The 20,961-nt window shown below is 37.8% G+C and overlaps 1 protein-coding gene across 2 annotated transcripts in view; it reads left to right on the top strand.

The window, feature by feature from the left end:
• CCDC69 (coiled-coil domain containing 69) overlaps positions 1-20,961 on the top strand; it is a 68,308-nt gene that overhangs the window by 33,637 nt on the left and 13,710 nt on the right. For both annotated transcript variants that reach the window (XM_053718665.1, XM_053718666.1), the window contains exons 3-4: positions 1,362-1,501; positions 13,366-13,453. In XM_053718665.1, coding sequence (XP_053574640.1) covers positions 1,362-1,501; positions 13,366-13,453 — 228 coding nt within the window. The remainder of the gene's footprint in view (positions 1-1,361; positions 1,502-13,365; positions 13,454-20,961) is intronic.

Consider the following 20,961-nt stretch of genomic DNA (forward strand, 5'->3'; position numbering starts at 1 on the left):
TGCAGGATGTCTCAATATCAAGGCATCACTGCAATATCCTGAAAGTGGCTGGAAACGATCACGATCGATTCCAGTGCTTGAAAACCCTGAGGACGTGCAGGGTACGTCTTTGGTCATTAACGACCGGTTTTTGTAGGACATACCCTGCACATCCTTGGTTGTTAAGGGTTTAAACAATAAAAAATTTGGAGTAGACTATCCCTTTAAATAAAGTTAAAGTAGTAACTAGTGCTACAGGGAAAGCACTGGCCAAGAACAAAAGTGGCTATGAACAAATAGGGTTATGAAACTGGCTGCAAAATCTCTCAATAGTGTAAATCTAGACTTCTGAAACATTTCCTGCCTGAATAGTGCAAGTCTTAACTTTTGAACCCTTTACCTCCTGTAAAAAATAATTTCCTGCCTTTAAAGTAACCATTTTAATGGCATAAATTAAGGAACTATTTTTTTGCTGCACCATAATTTGTTCCTTGGCTTATTTGTTAAAGGGAACACTAGTGAGTGACAATTTGCTAAACCTTATCGTCTTCTGATTATTGATAACATCATCAATGCCATCACTAGTTAGTGACATGACCTATGATATCACCAGACAATTTATCATCTACATTAAAGGAACTGTAAAATCAAAATTAAAATTGAATTGTTCAGATAGTGCATGCAGTTTTAAACAAGTTTCCAATTTATATTTAGTCAAATTTGCTTTATCCTCTTGGTATCCTTTGTTGAAGAGTAAAGCTAGGTAGGCTGATTGGAGCATAGGAGTGTGCACGTGTCTATAGCAGTCTATTGCAGCAGTGTTTGTAACTATGTATAACATTGCTATAAACAATGTTGCAAACACTGCTGCCAGATGGCCAAAGAAACATGCACGCTCCTGAGCTCACCTTAATTACTCTTTAACGAAGGATACCAAGAGAACAAAGCAAAATTAATAGAAGTAAATTGGAAAGTTGTTAAATAATCCATGCTCTATTCTATTCATTTATTTTGAATTTACTGTCCCTTTTAAATAAAACCAATATAGATAAACAATATATTTCTACAAATACTAGCAATGCCACTGATGTTACTAAAATGACATGACTAGTGCTGTCATGCAAGGGTCCCAAGAGTGTTGGAAGAGTTTATGTTTGGCATTTCCATGTTATTTAACATATTAGTATAATGTAGACTACAACTGTCTGAGAAAACCTGATTTCATGGATGTAAATGGGGTGGGTGGTGTATATATTCATCCCGTTTATTACATATGAGTCTTTTTTATTTTAAATAAAATAATTCATCTGTTCCCATGTTATGTGCTTGCTTCATGGGTTTACCACATATTAGGACAATCTAATTATCATATTTTTACATAGCTGACCATAATGGGCAAAACATCAAGGAATATGATCAGCAAATCAGAGATATCTTGCACAAACATGAGGAGGAGAAGACAGAAGTTGCTTATGCTCACAAAGCTGAGATGGAAGCACGGATCCTGGATCTACAAGAGCAGGTGTGGTTTCAAAGTACACTTTCCTTCAGAGGACATTAGACTAAATATCAGAGGTCAAATTAACCCTTTTGCTACTGGGAATTTCAGGTAAAAACATGCCCAAAGTACCAGAGAATGCTTAGTACTTTTGCTATCACTCACTTCAGTGGATGACAGTTTCAAATAGCTATTTATTTACAGAATTAAGAAATTGCAAAATGATCACAAAAAAGTAAAAAAAAAAAAATATATACATAAAAGAATATCACATTCCACAAGAAACCTGTAACTAACTGGAAGAGTGTATAGCTATACAAAATTGGGTAAAGGATCTAGGCAGGCCATATAAATAATTCATACATACAGTCACTCCTTAGTGTTCACAACATACATGGACAACTAAGGATTTAGAAAAACCTGTATATATAAAAAAGGCTATAGGTGCAATCCCTTCTACAACTATATCAATAAATTAGTAAAGACAAGAGAAGATACACAAGTATGCGTATCTTAAAAAAGACCAGGGCTACAGCACTCGTTTTAAGACAAATATATATTATATACTATGTGAAATAGACAGTATATGCAACACTTGGTATGTGAACAACAAACCAAGTGAAAATACAAGGAATATAAAAAAATAATAATAAAATAAGTGACACTGACAGCAGCAGAGTCATACATCAAGTATATGATATAACAAAATACAACACCTAAGTGTAAAGTGGAGTGAGGCTAGACCAGCTATACCTCATCTGAAGCCTAAACCCCCTAGAAATCACCAAGGAGGTATAGTTCAGGACAGATATCAAAGGGGATCTAAGCTGCCACAGCCTATACAGCACACTTTACAATTTTAAATATCACAGCGAATGAAACCCTCAAAAGAAGTAAGAAACTACACTAGGTCCAATATACGTCTTCTAGTAGTCCTCGGACTCCCCTGTTATCACCAGGGGGGCTATACCTGGGTAGTATATCAATGAGGATCTAAGTGGCCCTGTATTGTCTCACAATAATGATATATACAGACATGGGAACAGAACATATCATGTAGTATAAGATATCTGCTTGTGTAAAACAGACTTAAAAGGACACTGTACCCAAAAATTTTCTTTCGTGATTCAGATAGAGCATACAATTTTAAGCAACTTTCTAATTTACTCCTATTATCAAATTTTCTTCTTTCTCTTGGTATCTTTATTTGAAATGCAAGAATGTAAGTTTAGATGCCGGCCCATTTTTGGTGAACAACATGGGTTGTCCTTGCTGATTGGTGGATAAATTCATCCACCAATAAAAAAGTGCTGTCCAGAGTACTGAAACCAAAAAAAGCTTAGATGCCTTCTTTTTCAAATAATGATAGCAAGAGAACGAAGAAATTGATTGATAATAGGAGTAAATTAGAAAGTTGCTTAAAATTGCATTCTCTTTCTGAATTACAAAAGAAAATTTATGGGTACAGTGTCCCTTTAAACACAGTCCCAATAAGTCGAAAGTACAACACACTTCGCCCTTATATATGCATTGAAAGGCTACAAATGGTAATAACTTGTCTGCCATGCAATATCCGATTTGCACATTAGTTTATGCATTGAACTTTTGCACAAAAAAGGGAAGGATTCTGCTCAATCACATGAATCTTTTGTCATAAATTAGTTCATTTAAAGCTTTCCTTTCCCGCCTATTCATATTATCATCCACTGTGCCGTTATGGCCATATGTTTATATCTTTCTCTACCAATTTCACAAATTGGTTCACAAAGGGCATGGTGGATAGTTGAGGCATAAAGCTGGATTTATTTTTAAAATTTGTAGTTGTTCTAATGGGTTCTTTTTATGTATCCAAACTATTAATGAGCCTGGGGTTAGATTCTGAGTAGAGATTTTCAAGATCTGCAAGTGTTCCTAAGTCTTCTGTAGTTAGACTTGCGTTTTTAACCACATTTTTTGCTTTCCCTTGAAACATATTTGACAAGATAGTTTGTCTAGCAAAATAGTAAAGATCTTTAATGAATGCAAACTTATCAAATCTTGCAGTGGGGCAGAAAGCTAAACCTCTCTTTATAACACTTATGTGAGAATAATTTAGTTTGAAAGAAGACAAATTAATAATTTGCAAATCTTTGCTTGGAGGTCCTAAAATTCCCTCCGCCCCCTTTTCCGCGGCGTTTTATTGTCCCAGGGTCTCATCTGACCCTGATTGTAATTTCTCTGTTGTCTTTGCCGGGTAGGGTAATGTCTCCCTCTAGAGGCGGTACTTTCTCCTCACTTTTCTTTTTCTACCTCCTCTCCTTCTCGTGTGGGGTTTTGTCTCCCTCTGCATTGTTTTTTGAAAATGATTCAACATCAGAGCTATCTGTCCCTGAATAATAGGATCCTTTAAGGGATCCATATGTATAGACTTATAAGAGATGAAAGACACGAGAGTGCAGTGCTCCTGGCAGCGTCTGCGGACTCGGCAAGACAACCGGAAGTGACGCCGGTTTCAGTGTAGTCTTTCCATAGGGAGCCAACGGAGTGCCGTAGCAGTGGCGAAACCCAGCCACTATGTAGGTGCAGGAAAAAGAAGAAATGCAGGCACTGCTGAGGATATCTTAAAACGGTAAATCTTTATTTGAGTAGCAATTAAAAAGTGAACAGCTACAACCGCTGTAAAGATAGCAGGAAAAGGTACAAAACCGGCAAAAGGCAAGGCTGGGGAGAAAAATAGACACAGTAAAATGTCTAGATATAGGCAAAAGGATACTCCATACAGGTTAGTGGATAAAGCAAAGTCCATTCAAATTAGGGGCGCGATCCGATATATACGGCGCAGGTTTCAGCGCAAGCGTGGAAACCTGCGCCGCCCATAGTTTCTGCTCGCACACCGAGCTATCCGATATACGGCGCCGGCATTTGCTAAAGTGCCGTAAGTCTAACAAACTAGCGATGTCCAGAAATCTGCATAAGTACAAATTTCTGGAGTCGCCAGTGACTTACAGCACTTTAGAAACTGCCGCCGCCTACAAAAACTGACTAAATTATAAAATCTGCCGTAATTGTCTAACACGCCTCCCAAACATAGCCCGACACGTATACCCTTCCTAATTCCTATTTTTGTGGGGCATTGCCCCAAAGTACTCAGCTCTTTTACCTGTGGGAAAAAAAGAACAACCCCCCCATTACAACCCACCACCCACACACCCCTACTCTAAAACCCACCCTATCCCCCCTTAAAAAAACCTAAGTCTAACCCCCAAGTGCTCCTTACCTGTCCTGAAGACCGGCGGAGAAGGTCCTGTTCCAGGCGGAGAAGTCTTCTTCCAGGCGGCAACATCTTCTTCTTCCAGGAACCAGCCAGCGTGGAGGAGTTGAAGACTGGTTCCTGGAAGAAGATGTCGCCGCCTGGAAGAATACTTCTCCGCCTGGAACAGGACCTTCTCCGCCGGTCTTCAGGACAGGTAAGGAGCACTTGGGGGTTAGACTTAGGTTTTTTTAAGGGGGGATAGGGTGGGTTTTAGAGTAGGGGTGTGTGGGTGGTGGGTTGTAATGGGGGGGTTGTAATTTTTTTTCCACAGGTAAAAGAGCTGAGTACTTTGGGGCACTGCCCCACAAAAGGCCCTTTTAATAGAGCTGATTACTTTTTGTAATTTAGTTTAGAGTAGGGACATTTTTTTATTTTTGGGGGCTTTGTTATTTTATTAGGGGGCTTAGATTAGGTGTAATTAGCTTAAAATTCTTGTAATCTTTTTTTATAATTTAGTTTAGTGTATTTAATTATATTTTAGTTTAGATAATTGTAGTTTATTTAATTAATGTATTGATAGTGTAGGTGTATTTGTAACTTAGGTTAGGATTTATTTTACAGGTAAATTGGTAATTATTTTAGCTAGGTAGCTATTAAATAGTTATTGTACCTAGTTAAAATAAATACCAAGTTACCTGTAAAATAAATATAAACACTAAAATAGCTACAATGTAATTATTAATTATATTGTAGCTATCTTAGGGTTTATTTTATAGGTAAGTATTTAGTTTTAAATAGGAATAATGTAGTTAATGATAGACTTAGGTTTAGGTGTTAATAACTTTAATATAGTGGCGGCGACATTGGGGGCGGCAGATTAGGGGTTAATAATATTTAACTAATGTTTGTGAGGCGGGAGTGCGGCAGTTTAGGGGTTTAAGATTAATATTATTTATTTAGATTTATTGCAATAATAATTAAGTTAGGGGTGTTAGGGTTAGATAGGGTTAATATAGATAATATTTATAATATAATAACTATATTAACTATATTAACCCTAATATAATTAGGGTTAATATAGTTAATATAGGTGGAGGCGGTGTAGGTGGGTCAGATTAGGGGTTAATATATTTAATATAGGTAGCGGCGGTGTAGGGGGGTCAGATTAGAAGTTAATATATTTAATATAGGTGGCGGCGGTATAGGGGGATTAGATTAGGGGTTAATATATTTAATATAGGTGGCGGCGGTGTAGGGGGGTCAGATTACAGGTAAAAGAGCTGATTACTTTGGGACAATGTCCCGCAAAAGGCCCTTTTAAGGGCTGGTAATAGAGCTGGTTACTTTGGGGCAATGCCCCGCAAAAGGTCCTTTTAAGGGCTATTTGTAATTTAGTTTAGGGTAGGGACATTTTAGTATTTTGGGGGGTAATACATTTATTATAGGTGGCGCCGGTGTAGGGGGATTAGATTAAGGGTTAATTATTTTAATATAGGTGGCGGCGGGGTAGGGGGATTAGATTAGGGGGTAATATAGTTAATATAGGTGGCAGCGGGGTAGGGGGATTAGATTAGGGGGTAATGTAGTTAAAATAGGTGGCGGCAGTGTAGGGGGATCATATTAGGGGGTAATATAGTTAATGTAGGTGGCGGCGGGGTAGGGGGCTCACATTAGGGGGTAATATAGTTAATGTAGGTGGCGGCGGTGTAGGGGGATTAGATTAGGGGGCAATGTAGTTAAAATAGGTGGTGGCGGGGTAGGGGGCTCACATTAGGGGGTAATAATTTTAATATAGATGGCGGCGGTGTAGGGCGATTACATTAGGGGTTAATAATTTTAATGTAGGTGGCGGCGGTGTAGGGGGATTAGATTAGGGGTTAATAATTTGAATGTAGGTGGCGGCGGTGTAGGGGGATTAGATTAGGGGTTAATAATTTTAATGTAGGTGGTGGCGGGGTAGGGGGCTCACATTAGGGGGTAATAATTTTAATATAGATGGCAGCGGTGTAGGGGGATTACATTAGGGGTTAATAATTTTAAGGTAGGTGGCGGCGGTGTAGGGGGATTAGATTAGGGGTTAATAATTTGAATGTAGGTGGCGGCGGTGTAGGGGGATTAGATTAGGGGTTAATAATTTTAATGTAGGTGGCGGCGGTGTAGGGGGGTCAGATTACAGGTAAAAGAGCTGATTACTTTGGGACAATGTCCTGCAAAAGGCCCTTTTAAGGGCAGGTAATAGAGCTGGTTACTTTGGGGCAATGCCCCGCAAAAGGTCCTTTTAAGGGCTATTTGTAATTTAGTTTAGGGTAGGGACATTTTAGTATTTTGGGGGGTAATATATTTATTATAGGTGGCGCCGGTGTAGGGGGATTAGATTAAGGGTTAATCATTTTAATATAGGTGGCGGCTGGGTAGGGGGATTAGATTAGGGGGTAATATAGTTAATATAGGTGGCAGCGGGGTAGGGGGATTAGATTAGGGGGTAATGTAGTTAAAATAGGTGGCGGCAGTGTAGGGGGATCATATTAGGGGGTAATATAGTTAATGTAGGTGGCGGCGGGGTAGGGGGCTCACATTAGGGGGTAATATAGTTAATGTAGGTGGCGGCGGTGTAGGGGGATTAGATTAGGGGGTAATGTAGTTAAAATAGGTGGTGGCGGGGTAGGGGGCTCACATTAGGGGGTAATAATTTTAATATAGATGGCGGCGGTGTAGGGGGATTACATTAGGGGTTAATAATTTTAATGTAGGTGGCGGCGGTGTAGGGGGATTAGATTAGGGGTTAATAATTTGAATGTAGGTGGCGGCGGTGTAGGGGGATTAGATTAGGGGTTAATAATTTTAATGTAGGTGGTGGCGGTGTAGGGGGATCACATTAGGGGGTTAGACATTTAATGTAGGTGGCGGCGGGGTCCGGGAGCGGCGGTTTAGGGGTTAAACACTTAATTATGGATTGCGGCGGGGGATTGCGGTTGACAGGTAGATAGACATTGCGCATGCGTTAGGTGTTAGGTTTTATTTTGCAGGCAGTTTAGGGAGCTACGGGGCTCCAATACTCAGCGTAAGGCTTACTACACCTGTAAGATCTTACACCAGTAAGATTTCTCCATTTTCGCCACGTAAGTCCTTACGCTGTATATTGGATACCAAACTGCGCGGGTTTGGTATACCAGTCTATGGGCCAAAAAACTACGGCCGAAGGCAGAAATATACGAGCGAAACTTCTATGTTACGCCGTATATGTGATACCAAACCAGCGCAAAAATTGGCGTCGCCGGCTTTTGTGAGCGACGCTGCATATCGGATCGGACGCTGATTTAGACACTATGCACACGCTTTTAAAACTGAGAACATTTTTATTCAATATGCATTAAAAACTTGAAGCAAACTCAAATTAGACAAGTTTTTAATGCATATTGAATAATTTTTTTATTTTTATTTTCGTTTTAAAGGCTTGTGCATAGTGTCTAAATCTAATTTGAATGGTCTTTGCTTTATCCACTAACCTGTTTTGCTTTTTTTATCCACTAATTCAGTAATCCAATAGCGTTTTTGTCCAGATTGCAAGAGTCCCGCCTTCATCCCACTGAACGGATTGTTGGATTGGAGACGGTCTGCAATAATTTCCTGAAAGATGTCCAACACCACCCGGTGAAAACTCTTTGCCGCAGCAAGGTTAACTTTTATGGAAGTTTTAAGGAGACTGTGGTAAAACTAAAAATCTGTGAGAAATTTGTTTTCTCAATACCGACATCTGTATTTGAATATCAGGATGTATTTGAACCATCAGTTTGACCTTTGCTCACTGCACTTAATTGAGCAATCCCCTTTTTTAGGGTATCTTGCAAGGAATACTCATTATAAAATGTGATGTGATTTTATGTTGATTTTGTTTCAAAGTGTTTTGTTTTTTAATATTGGTTGACTAAATACCTGTATGTGTTTTTTTATATATTTAATGAAATTAAATTATGTTTTATATAAACTGTATAAAATTCCTTTTCACACTATAGAATTTCTTTTCACATAGTATTGGCTCTATATTTATTCTCTAAACTTCATCCATCCTTAATACCCATCTGAGTTTTATTTATAGCCATATAATTTACTCTTTTCACTCCTAGCCATATAGTTCATTTTAAGCTGTAAAAGCGCCACTGATTTTTGTTTGTTTCAGTTTCCCTGTTGAAACTGAGCTCTCTAATTATCTTTGTAACTGTTACCTTAAGGTGTTTTGGAGAAAATCACCTGTATCTGTTGACATAATACACTGTCACTTTGCTGGCACAGTTCTACTCCTGTATAAGTACAGGCCTAGTGGCTTGTAAGTTTCATTGCTCTCACTTTATTCTGAACAGATGAAGCTCTTGATTTCTGCTGCGTAAGGAGGGACAAGTTCAGTTTTCTGCAACCAGCATATGCTTTGTTACCTAATGCACAAATTAAAGCTTGTCATTTTTTTTGTCTATAATGACCTTTTAACTTATTAAAAGTTCAAAAACATAATTGATCAAATATGCCCACTATTCCCATCATGCCCATATACAAAGGGATAGAAATGGTTAAATGTATATGTAGAAGATGAAATAAGTTGTGGCTACTTTCTTCTTATGGAATGTAATTTCTGTCAGTCTTCTGGATTTTAAATTTAAATCTTGACAAATTGCAAAACAAGTTTTTCTCAATCAATAACTGAAAAATATTGCATATAAATATTAACATGTTAAACTTTTTTAACATTTGAGTAAACATACCCATTATACTGATGATGGGGCCGATTCATCAAGCTCCGTATGGAGCTGTATGCATCTGTTTCTGCGCTTGCCTTCAGGCTTGCCGGAAACAGGAGTTAAGAAGCAGCGGTCTTAAGACCGCTGCTTCTTAACTCGTCCGCCACCTCTGAGGTGGCGGACAGCAATGCACCCAATCGCTTACAATCGGGTAGATTGACACCCCCAGCTGATTGGTCGCAAATTTGCGGGGGGCGTCATTGCACAAGCATTTCTAGTGAAATGTATCGCACTATGTTAAACCGGCCCCCATGCCCATATATAAATGGTATTCACATTGTTTAACACTTATCAGAAACGCCACTCTATACAACTGCAAAACACACACATGGACTCTGTTAACCCCAATAACCTGTTTTGGATTTTAATGATTGACAGACCTTACTGGCTGTTAAGTTTGCTATTGTGGGGAAATAGAGATTGAATATTGTGGCACTTATCAACTTCACCAGATACTGTTTTCTGATATTTTAAGATGATATTAGAAATATTGAAATCGACCCCTAAATGCCTCTAAAATATAAGGTGAGTGAAAAGCTTCTAGAAGTACAGATAACCTTTATTTTACAAAAGTCTGTTTTGCACCAATTCTCAATGACTTCAATATACCCAAAACCGAGACTGAAAGTGATGGAAAACTTTTACCTTTGTATAAACATATCCGGAACGTTAGCGATATTTTATATGGAGTTTAATTCATCAGATGTAATGAAGATATGCTATTTATAACTTACTTTTTAATATAACAATGAAATTCAAAAACCCACTCTCTGCCCACCCACTTAAAAAGTGATTTTTTTTTTGTGAGCTAATGGTTTGAACTGTTCTCCAACCGGTGCTCTAGCCATACGGCACTCACAAAAATGTTTTTCTTTTGTAGCTAGAGCGCAGATTGGAGAATAGTTCAAACCGTTAGCTCACAAAAAAATTACTTTTGAAGTGGGCAGCCGGAGTGCGGGGTATTTGAGTTTTTGCGCAACATTAAAAAGTAAGTTAAAGTGCATCTTCATTACAAAAGATGATTTCAATTACATCTAAAATATTGCATTCCATATCTGTTTATACATAAGGGATAGTTTACCATCACTTTAAGAAACTGACATATTGCACATTATGTGAACCCTCTTTAAAAGATTAATCACCAGCAATACATAAGAACCTGAAACTGTAACATTTAAAGGGACAGTATTTTGACATTTTGTCTTTTGGGAGACATAATTTATTATCTTTATTATATTTACAGTATGCAAAAGTATTTTGCTAATGGTTTTAGATTTTCTCACAATAAGGCATTTTTACAGTAATAGCGTGCATTTCAGAGCTTTACATATGACTATATTATTCATGTCAGTTTTGAGAAGGGCTTGGAACATAACTTATTGACTACCCTTTGACTTACTTGATATAAGTGTTTTAATTTTAAAACAGTTTTCTTTTTTGGAAACAGTTCCTTTAGTAATGCAAACCTAGTGTTAACAAACATCTACCTGTAGAGAGATTTCAAAGTCAACTGTTAAGTGGGAAATAGCGGGACACAGATAGGGTGACAAAAAAAGATACAAAAAAGGTGATCTGATTGCACTAAACTACTATTAACATAAAACTTTTGTTGTCTAATTAATAAAATAAGTATTAATTAATTAAATCTACCAAAACAACCCCCTAGAAAGCTCATGGGTTGTGGATAATAGAAGGAAAGGTGTAGATACCTTCTTATATTTCTGGTCCTAAGAGAGAAGAGCCACGTCTTACCCCCACAGATTCCTGGCCAATAGTTTGAGCTTGTACAGGTGTGTGTGAGTAAAGATCTCGCCTCTACATGCTATTAAAAACAAATGCATTTGGCCCTAATGATGGGCCTTTCTCAAGGTTATTTCAGCAGTCAAAAATCCCATGTTTTAGGGCCAAAACGCATTTGTTTTTAATTGACTGTAGAGCAGTGTTCTTTACCTCTTGCTCATCTGACACCGAAGTTCCAGTTATTGGCCACATATTGTGGGTAAGACATGACTTTTCTTCCTTAGGGCCAGATGTATAAAAGGTCTCTTTCCCTTTTTTCTCATATTCACAATTCTTGAACCCTCTAGGATTTTTTGTAGAGTTCCTAGTTTTAACTGATTAATACTTATTTTATTTATTAGACAATAAAAGTTATATGTTAGTACAATCAAATTTCTTTCTTTTTTAAACTTTTTTTTTTTTTTATAATCTGATCACAATGTCAATAGGTAGGCCAACTCTAAATTTCTCAGCTCCAAAACATCAAGGGCCATATCGGTGCAAGACACTACAACAAACACCCGCAACGGGAAGCCAAATTTTACCGCTTTGGGCTTACAAAAGTAAGCCTGACTAGACATTCCCATCGTAAAGAGAAAGAAAATAGCAATCTGGCGTTTGTGCAGATTGTGTCAATTTATTCTGGTCAGTGCAGGTAGAACACTGTAAAACATCACGTGTTTCGTGTGACCAGACACTTCATCAGAGAGGTGTGGATGTGCAGGTGTATGGTTCATTTATACCTAAGGATTTGATTAACCCTTTCTTTGTTATAAGCTTAATAAGTGATACAATACAAAACATTAAAGTGCTGTGTGAACAATTAGAACCATTCAATTATATCAAGTAAACAAATTTGTCAATATTATTCTTAACATGTTACATCCACATATAAAAGTATTAAATACAATAACAGAAATAAAACATAAACTAAAAATTATTAAATTAAAAACCTGGATTAATTGAGAAAATGATGAATGCAAACTAATAAACACATATAATAAAATAAAGAAAATATAATAAAGTAAACAAATGATTTTATATAATTTGACTTACGATACTAAATCAAAAATTTAATTTAACATCATTCAAGAGAAGCGGTAAACTTCTAAAAAAAGTTTAAGATCATGTTTTAATGGTTATCTTTCATTTAGAATTTGGGCATTGATAAAGTTGTTATACAGGTATTTATATATAAAACAATATGCATTATTTTATTGAAGATCGGACAAGCAACTAAAGCCACCCTAAAGGTTGCTGGTAACCCCATCAAACCTAAAAAACAACAAAAAACTTTAACAAGAGGGAAGTATTGGGTGGGGAAAATGTTCTCTTCAGAAGATAGGAACAAAGAGGAAGTGGGGATATCTATCTAAACCTTTTAGAAGGTAAGCAATCCCCATCCCAACATTAGCAAAAATGTTGCACATGCACATACCAACTTCACATTGCAGTAAGGCAGGATAACCTTAAAGACATTCCAAGCATAATTGTGCTTTACACTAGCATTAGCAAGAGTTTCACACAATCACTTATTCTGGAGTATGTTTCCAGTAAATGTGTTTTTTTTAATTAGTTTACCCACCCAGAATCTAGCAAAAATAGATGTTCCTTTAATCTGATATTTTGCACAGTAAACTCTTAACAATTTCGATTTGAAGCCCATGTCAAAAAGTGCAACCCACAACCCATCATAGATATGATTTTTGAGAAACTTTAGTGCCAAACCTAAGACATTAATATACTATTCTTGAAACACTGTGTACCAAAAGACATTTTTCATTTATGAGATGAGACCCACTGTATTACACGATATTACACTGAGGGGAATAATTGCTCCTCTTTTGGAACTGTATATTTTAATAATGTTATTAGATTAATATAACCATACATATATAAATACCATGTATGACCTAAATCTAATTTATAAATATTTATTCTAATAATACAGAATGTAATATAAATAAGCAAATTCTCCTCGTCTCTCTCGTCTCTCTCTCTCAATCCATGTTTTCTATATGTTTATTTATTTGTTTATGCAATTAATTGTTTTCAAACTAATTTTTACAGCAAATGTTGTATTTTAGGCTCGAAAGGATACAGATGCAGAAATTCAGAAGCGGCTTTCAGAACAGGCTGCAAACATGAAATTGGAAATGGATGAGAAATGTGGAGGTAATGTAGCTATACATAGGGTGTTTTAGTTCCATTTCTAGGATAGTGCTGGCAAGCAGGGCTGAGCATAAAACAGTATGTAGAGAAGATAGGTAATGGTATATTACAGTGTGTACTAAAAAGAAAAAAATAATAATAATGTTGAGCCATAGCACTAAATCCAAACAAAGTGGGTTTAACAAGGAAATAAGGAGCAAGAAATAAATAGACCAAACTACTGTAATATTATTACAAACTGATTAGCAATAGCATATGTTAGGAAGTGCACTGACAAACTCAATTGCCCTTCTGTTTATATAAAGCAAATGACTCATGAGGAAAGCAATTGGATCTTACTAAAACATGTATAGTAAGCAGTTGAACAAAATGGGATGTGCATTTCTAATACTCTTCTGTGAGTATAGTTTTACTTAATAAAATAGTGATTATAGCTGGATTATATTATGTTGTTTTTGTTTGGTCTCCTTTCTGCATATAATCACCGGAGAACGTCTTTATGAGCAGAGAAAAAATAATGAAGGGTCTGGTTCTGTTTGGGAGTTTGTTAGTCGATATCATAACACCCAATGTCTCAACCTATGGCACATGTACCTCTGGGGATATTTGGAGCATATTTAAGGGAAACTCAGTGATTTGTTTATAGTTTAGCCCTGATATAGCTAAAGTAAACATTAGAATATCACAAAAACCAATATTTCCACCCCCAGCATCTTGGTCTGACTTTTATAAGGTGGTACCATAAATCATTAACATTTATATAGCTATTTAATATAATAATAATAATAAAAAGATAAATATGTCTGTGTTTTCTCAGTTGCTTTCTGTGTTACTTTCCAATATATATAGAGAGAGATAGATAAATAGATAGAAAGAGAAGCACCTTCTCAGGAGCTAACAACAGCTTAATAGCTTGTTCTATGGTGATTTTACCACCTGGGAGCAGCTTCTTTTATCCCAATTTTGCTTTTCACAGATAACTTTCTAGAAGTATATCAGTCTGATCCCACCTAACCAGGTCAGTCCAGCCAGAAATACCAAGCAAGCCCAGATGATTGTTTCAACCATATTTGGGCCTCACAAGTGAGGTGCAGCCATATTCCGCTAAGCACATTGGGCAAGGAGTCCATGCCTGGTTTCCCCCATCACCCTTAGGGAGACCTCCCCATGGTCATATTACAAATACATAAAGAAAATTAAGCATTCTCTCAGGAACGAACAACAGCTCAATAGCTTGCTCTATGGTGATTTACCACCTGGGAGCAGCATCATTTAGCCCAAAAGGGATTTTCACAAAAAATAACTATACTGTAGTATAGCCGTTCCTGAAACAGTGCTCCTCTTTCTGTTTGTATTTTTTATATGACTATGGGGAAGTCTTCCTAAGGGTGATGGAGAAACCAGGCATGGACTCTTTGCCCAATGTGCTTAGAGTAATATGGCTGCACCTCACTGACGAGGACCAAAGAAGGCTGAATCAATCATCTGGGGTTGCCATGTTCCTTGTTCAGAGAAAGATTGCCTGGTATTTCAGGGCTGGACTGTCCTTGTTAGGCGGGATAATTTGGTATCTTTTGTTGAAAGAGCAGCAATCCACTACTGGTAGCTAGCTGAACACATCAGATCAGCCAATGACAAGAAGCATATATTTTAAGCCACCGACCAGCAGCTTCCTCCCAATAGTAAATTTCTGCTCCAAAGCCTACTTAGTTATAATTTTAAAAGTATACAAAGTATACCAATAAAACAGAGCAATTAGATAATAGAGAATGCAATTTTAAACAACTTTCCAATTTACTTCTATCTGAATTATAAAAGAAAAAAAATTGCATTTCAAGTCCCCTTAACACTGGTATTTAACAGAAATCCTAGAGTTCTCTTGTCTTTGTGATTTACTTAACTAAATTTCAAAATGTATTGTCACTTCTTTAATAAAATCTTTGTGCTTGTTACATAAATTATCTCTCCCTTTTATCATTTTTATTTACTAAATACAAAGGTGCGGCATCTACTTCTAGTAAAAACACATTTGTATGACAATTTATTTCATTTATTACATTGTTTAAATAGGATTTTCCTTTTATAACTGACTCTCATAGTAAATAGTCAATGCATTCTGTTAATGCGTTTATAAGCAGAAAGATGTTTAAATCGTTCATTTTCTGGTGGAAACACCAATAAGAGTAATTACTAATTAGTTATTAATATATCCTAGAATTTAATTTAAGTATTATTTTAATTTATATATTATTCAGTAATTTGATTACATTATTTTTACTCCTATTGTTTGGTCTGTTTCTAAAAAAAAATGTATTTGCTTCTTTTAAAAGTTTTTTTAAAGTTAAACATTTTTTCATTTTTTAAAGTTGTTTAATGTTTTTACATACCTGTTTATTTTAATTTAACATATTTTCTTGTTTCCATTGTGTTTGTTTTTTACCTGCAATATAAGATAAACTTTCATATAAGACACAACTTTTGTAGTGAAATTTTGAGAACATTGTTTTAATCTCTTATACTCTGGCCAACCAGTTCAGTGTTCAAATGGAAATTTGTATGTTTCGCTGGGTAAACATGGGACAAATTGGGTGTAATAGTTTATACAACACCAAAACATACTGTGCAATGAAAACTATGACTTCTGCAGGGTTAGATGATAAAACAGATTCACCCCATATATGTCTCCAATCATCTCAATAGCTTATAGGTCCATACTCACACCCACTCACACCTGTATGCTTACTTGCTTCTCACATTCTACCAACCACTTACACTCTTGGACTCCTACCCAATCACCTTCATGTACACCTTCATATTTGTCCAAACACCCAAACTCGCAATGACTGACCTTCAGACATGCTAGCACTCTTATTAACACATACTTTCATACCCACATTAATTCTCAGCTTCAGGTACAACTGCTCAACATCAGAGGGTAGATGGCAGTAGGCCCAGGAAACCAAAGGATGACATGTGACATGTGCTTCTTATTATTTAGTTGTCCGACCAGGCTTCTAGCTCTACCACAAGCAACAGCCATCCTTTACAAGATTATCACAGCCTATCCTGGTCCCCAGCCCACCTGCCAGTAACAATATATTCAACACATTAGATGCACATAGTTACTGCTGTGCAAAATGTTTGTCTTATACGCCACATTTAGTATATTATCGGACTTTTTTCGAAACAATCGGCAAAATTACAAGTTGTGCGGTACGGGTATATCGCTGAAAAATTGTCCATTGCGCGCAGAATATGCAGGTCTCCTGTACTCTCCATTCCACACTCAAAAAATTACTTTTGAGTGCAGGATTTTAATTGTGCCCGTATTACAGGTTGTGTGGTCTGGCTATTACACTAGTGTTATAGTCTAAACTGCCGCAATCCATTCTGCTATCTGAGACCAGTAGTTATGGATTTTGTGAAACAAAAATGTTTCACAAAATTCGTAACTAAAATGTTTCAAAGTACACTAACACCCATAAACTACATATTAACCCCTAAACTCCCATCCCCTTGCATCACAAATAGTATAATAAACCTATTAACCTCTAAACCACCATCCACCCACATAGCCAACACTAAATAGACCTATTAACCCCTAAACCGCCGACCTATCACATCGCCAACACTAAATAAACCTATTAACCCTTAAACCGGCGCCCCCCACATCGCTACTACTAAACTAAAACTATTAACCCCTAAACCACCATCCCCCACAACGCAATAAACCTATTTACACTATAAACCCCTAAACTGCCATCCCTCCACAATGCAAATAACTAATTTTTTTAAAAGGCTTTTATTGTTTTAAATCGGCAAAAATAACAAGAATAACAGTGACAACAGATCAAGTATACAATGAGCAATGACAGACAGTAAAATACATCCAGTATTACTTCGTCGTGAAGTCCATTAACTAGAAATAGAACATGAATGTCTGTAAAGCAGTTTGACAGGATTGTCCATGGTTGTCCAGAACTCCTCTAGGGAGCTCCATAGAAAACCCTTTAAAACTGCTCATAGGAAGACAAGATTAATATTATAAAATTAAAAATCTCACTACTAAATTCTTGATTGTCAAAGTACTTAAACATTATGTAATCATAAACAGCATATAAACAAGGGATAATAAAATAAACTAGTAAGAATAAGAGAACACAGATTGTTCTTACCAGCAATAACATTTTACCATCGGTAGAGCAAACATCAGGAATAATGAGAGAATATGGGAGGATCACAACGCCCATGCTGGAGGAAGTTGCATGAAGACAAAACAAAAAAAAAAAAAGGGGGAGGGAGGGGGGAAAGGGAGAGAAGGGGGGATGGAAGGTAGCATTCGATAGGCTGGGGGGGGGGGCAGGGATTGGGTGAGAGGTACCAGTCTATGAATTGTGACATATCCTAAGGAGAGGAGCAAATATTACTGTCAACAGAGAGTTACTCAGGGCCATACTCCCAGATCATAAAATTTGCAGATCTTCTGAGCAATGCATTAGAGATACATAGGATTCCATTGCTTTTACAAAGCCCAGGATTTCAACTACCTGTGTCCAAGAAGGTACAGTCTGTTGAAGCCACAACCTGGCCAGAGCTAGCTTGATTGCTAAAAAGAGGTAGACACAGAACATCTTCTGAGGCAGCGGCAAATGTGCGGGTAACATATGGAACAGGCCCATGCTTGGCGACAGTTGAATTGGAATGCCTTTCGTAGCACAGTATTGGCTAGCAAGTTGCCATAGGGTTCAAATTCGTGGGCACGCCCACCAGATGTGCAATGGGGTCCCCAACTCATCACATCCTCTCCAACATTTGGGAGAATTGATGGGTGAGATCTTGAACAGGCGCAAAGGTGTCATATGCCATTGTAGCAATATTTTGAGGAATAACTCATATAGAGTTATACAATGAACCACTTTTTTTGTTAATTGTGTTGCAATCTTCCACTGTTGTGGTTCATGTGTTAACGCCAACGAGATTTCCCATTGTCTTACAGGAGAAGATTTGTAAAAAAATAGGAGGGTTCATAAGGTCTAGGTATGATGCTGTTAGCAGTTTAATCGGGGGGGGATGTCATGTCCCATCTAACTTCCCATCTGGCCCTGTCTCTCAATGGGCTTTTATCAAAGCCCCACGAATTAATATAGCTACGAAGCCTCCAAAATTCGAAGTGTAAAATGGTGGGTGGATTGAACTTCCTAAGAAATGCTTGAGAGGTTAACAGAACATTTCCTTCGAATAGATCTGCAACCTTAACTACACCTAGATTAGCCCATAAGTTAGGATGGGTGTCAGGGAGGGATAATAATAGCCCTCTGAGCATGTGAGATGGGGATGGATGGGGAGCAACAGAAGTAAGATTATGTATTTGTCCCAGAACTTTAAATTAGAGGTCACCATGTAATTAAGCAAAAAGATAGGGGGTCTAGAATGTTTGGGAAGCCATATGAGATCATGCAAGGTGAACCCTACCGGGAGGGCTGCCTGCTCAATTTCCGCCCATCTACTCTACTTGGGCGAGCCCCATTGAGTCACATGTGACAATCTAGCTGCCTCATGATATCTCAGGATATTCGGGGCAGCCGCCCCACCAGCTAGTATGGGCTGTTGTAATGTACCAACGGCCACTCTCTGCGCTTTGTTGCGCCAAATGAATCAGTTACAGAGTTGCTGAAATTTATGGATCGTGGCTCTAGGGATCGGGATGAGCAGGGATCTGAAAATATAGGTCAGCTTTGGAAGAAGACACATCTTGAAGGCTGCTATACGTCCAAGCCAAGATAGTGAAGGGACATTCCACGTGTTAGTCGAAGCTGTAACAGTAGATAAAAGAGGAAAGAAATTTAAATCGACAATGGTAGGTATATTATGTGAAAGGTATATACCTAAATGCTTGATATGGGATGTGGACCATTGGAACTTATATTTACTCTTCAGTAAAGTAAGGGTGCCTTCCAGGATATTTATGGCATATGCCTCCATTTTAGATACGTTGAGTTTATAGTAACTAATTAGAGCAAATTTCTCTAGGAGAGAGAAGAGCTGAGGTAGAGAAGTGAGAGGCTCTGATATCAGCACCGTCAAGTCATCTGCAAAGAGCGCGGTTTTCTGCTCGACTCGGTGGATCTCTACACCTTTTATCTGTGCATTGGAGCGGATAGCTGAAGCCAAAGGCTCCATGGCAAGAGTTAATATAAGGGGTGACAGAGGGCACCCTGTCTGGTGCCATTGGTTATCCCGAAGGGTTCCGAACAAAAACCTAGACCCTTGACTCTTGCAGATGGGTTCGAATATAATGCTGCTATGGTTGTGACAAAAGATGGAGGGAATCCAAACCCTTGCGGCACAGCAAACATATATTCCCATCCCACCCTGTCGAAGGCCTTTTCAGCGTCCAACGACAGGGTGACACAGGGCAAGTACGATCGGTTTGATTGACAACTACCTTCTGGCAGCCCATTGGGCTTGTGAGCTGCTGGTGCAATGCTGAATATGGAGAGCGTATTGCTCTCCGCATTCAGCAATGTCTGTCAAACCTGATCCGCACTGTCGGATCAGGTCCAACAGACATTTGGTAAATTGGCCTCTAGGGATTTATGTTAGAGTGTGAGGTGTTAACGTAACTTTCTTTTCTCCATAGACATCAGTGGGGATTGCGTTCCAACGATCCCCATTCCGCGATCGCAGATGTTAGTTTTTTTCTAACACTTTCTCTCCATTAATGTCTCTAATGGCGAAAACGTGCACGAGTACGTCAAGTCAGGCCTTGGGTTTTGTGCGGTATGGAGCTTAATGCACCATACCGCACAACAAAAGAAGGTTTTTCAGTTACTTGTAATGGCGAGTGTGATACCGTTAATTTTTTTGCGTTATTTACGCACCCGGTTTAGCACACAACTTGTAATCTTGGTGATTGTAATTTAAAGTTAGGGCTTTACATATTAATATTTATACATGTACTAGATTCATCTAATATTTTAAGATTTGCAACCCTCTAGGTAATGCATTTTTCCCTTTACTCCACAACATTCTGAACTACTGTTTTCTTGTTTACTTGACAAGGTGGATTGTTTGACAGTGAATTTACATATATGGAATTTACATAAATGTATACTTTGAGTTTCTAATAAAAGTATTCACATTTTTGGTTATGCATATGTAGTTTTTTTTGTAATGTTATACACTAAGGCCTAGATTTGGAGTTCGGCGGTAGCCGTCAAAACCAGCGTTAGAGGCTCCTAACGCTGGTTTTAGGCTACCGCCGGTATTTGGAGTCAGTGATTAAAGGGTCTAACGCTCACTTTTCAGCCGCGACTTTTCCATACCGCAGATCCCCCTACGCCATTTGCGTATCCTATCTTTTCAATGGGATCTTTCTAACGCCGGTATTTAGAGTCGTTTCTGAAGTGAGCGTTAGAGCTCTAACGACAAAATTCCAGCCGCCTGAAAATAGCAGGAGTTAAGAGCTTTCTGGCTAACGCCGGTTCATAAAGCTCTTAACTACTTTACCC

This window comes from Bombina bombina, chromosome 6 (genome assembly GCF_027579735.1).
Source record: "Bombina bombina isolate aBomBom1 chromosome 6, aBomBom1.pri, whole genome shotgun sequence".
In the NCBI taxonomy this organism is placed as follows: domain Eukaryota; kingdom Metazoa; phylum Chordata; class Amphibia; order Anura; family Bombinatoridae; genus Bombina; species Bombina bombina.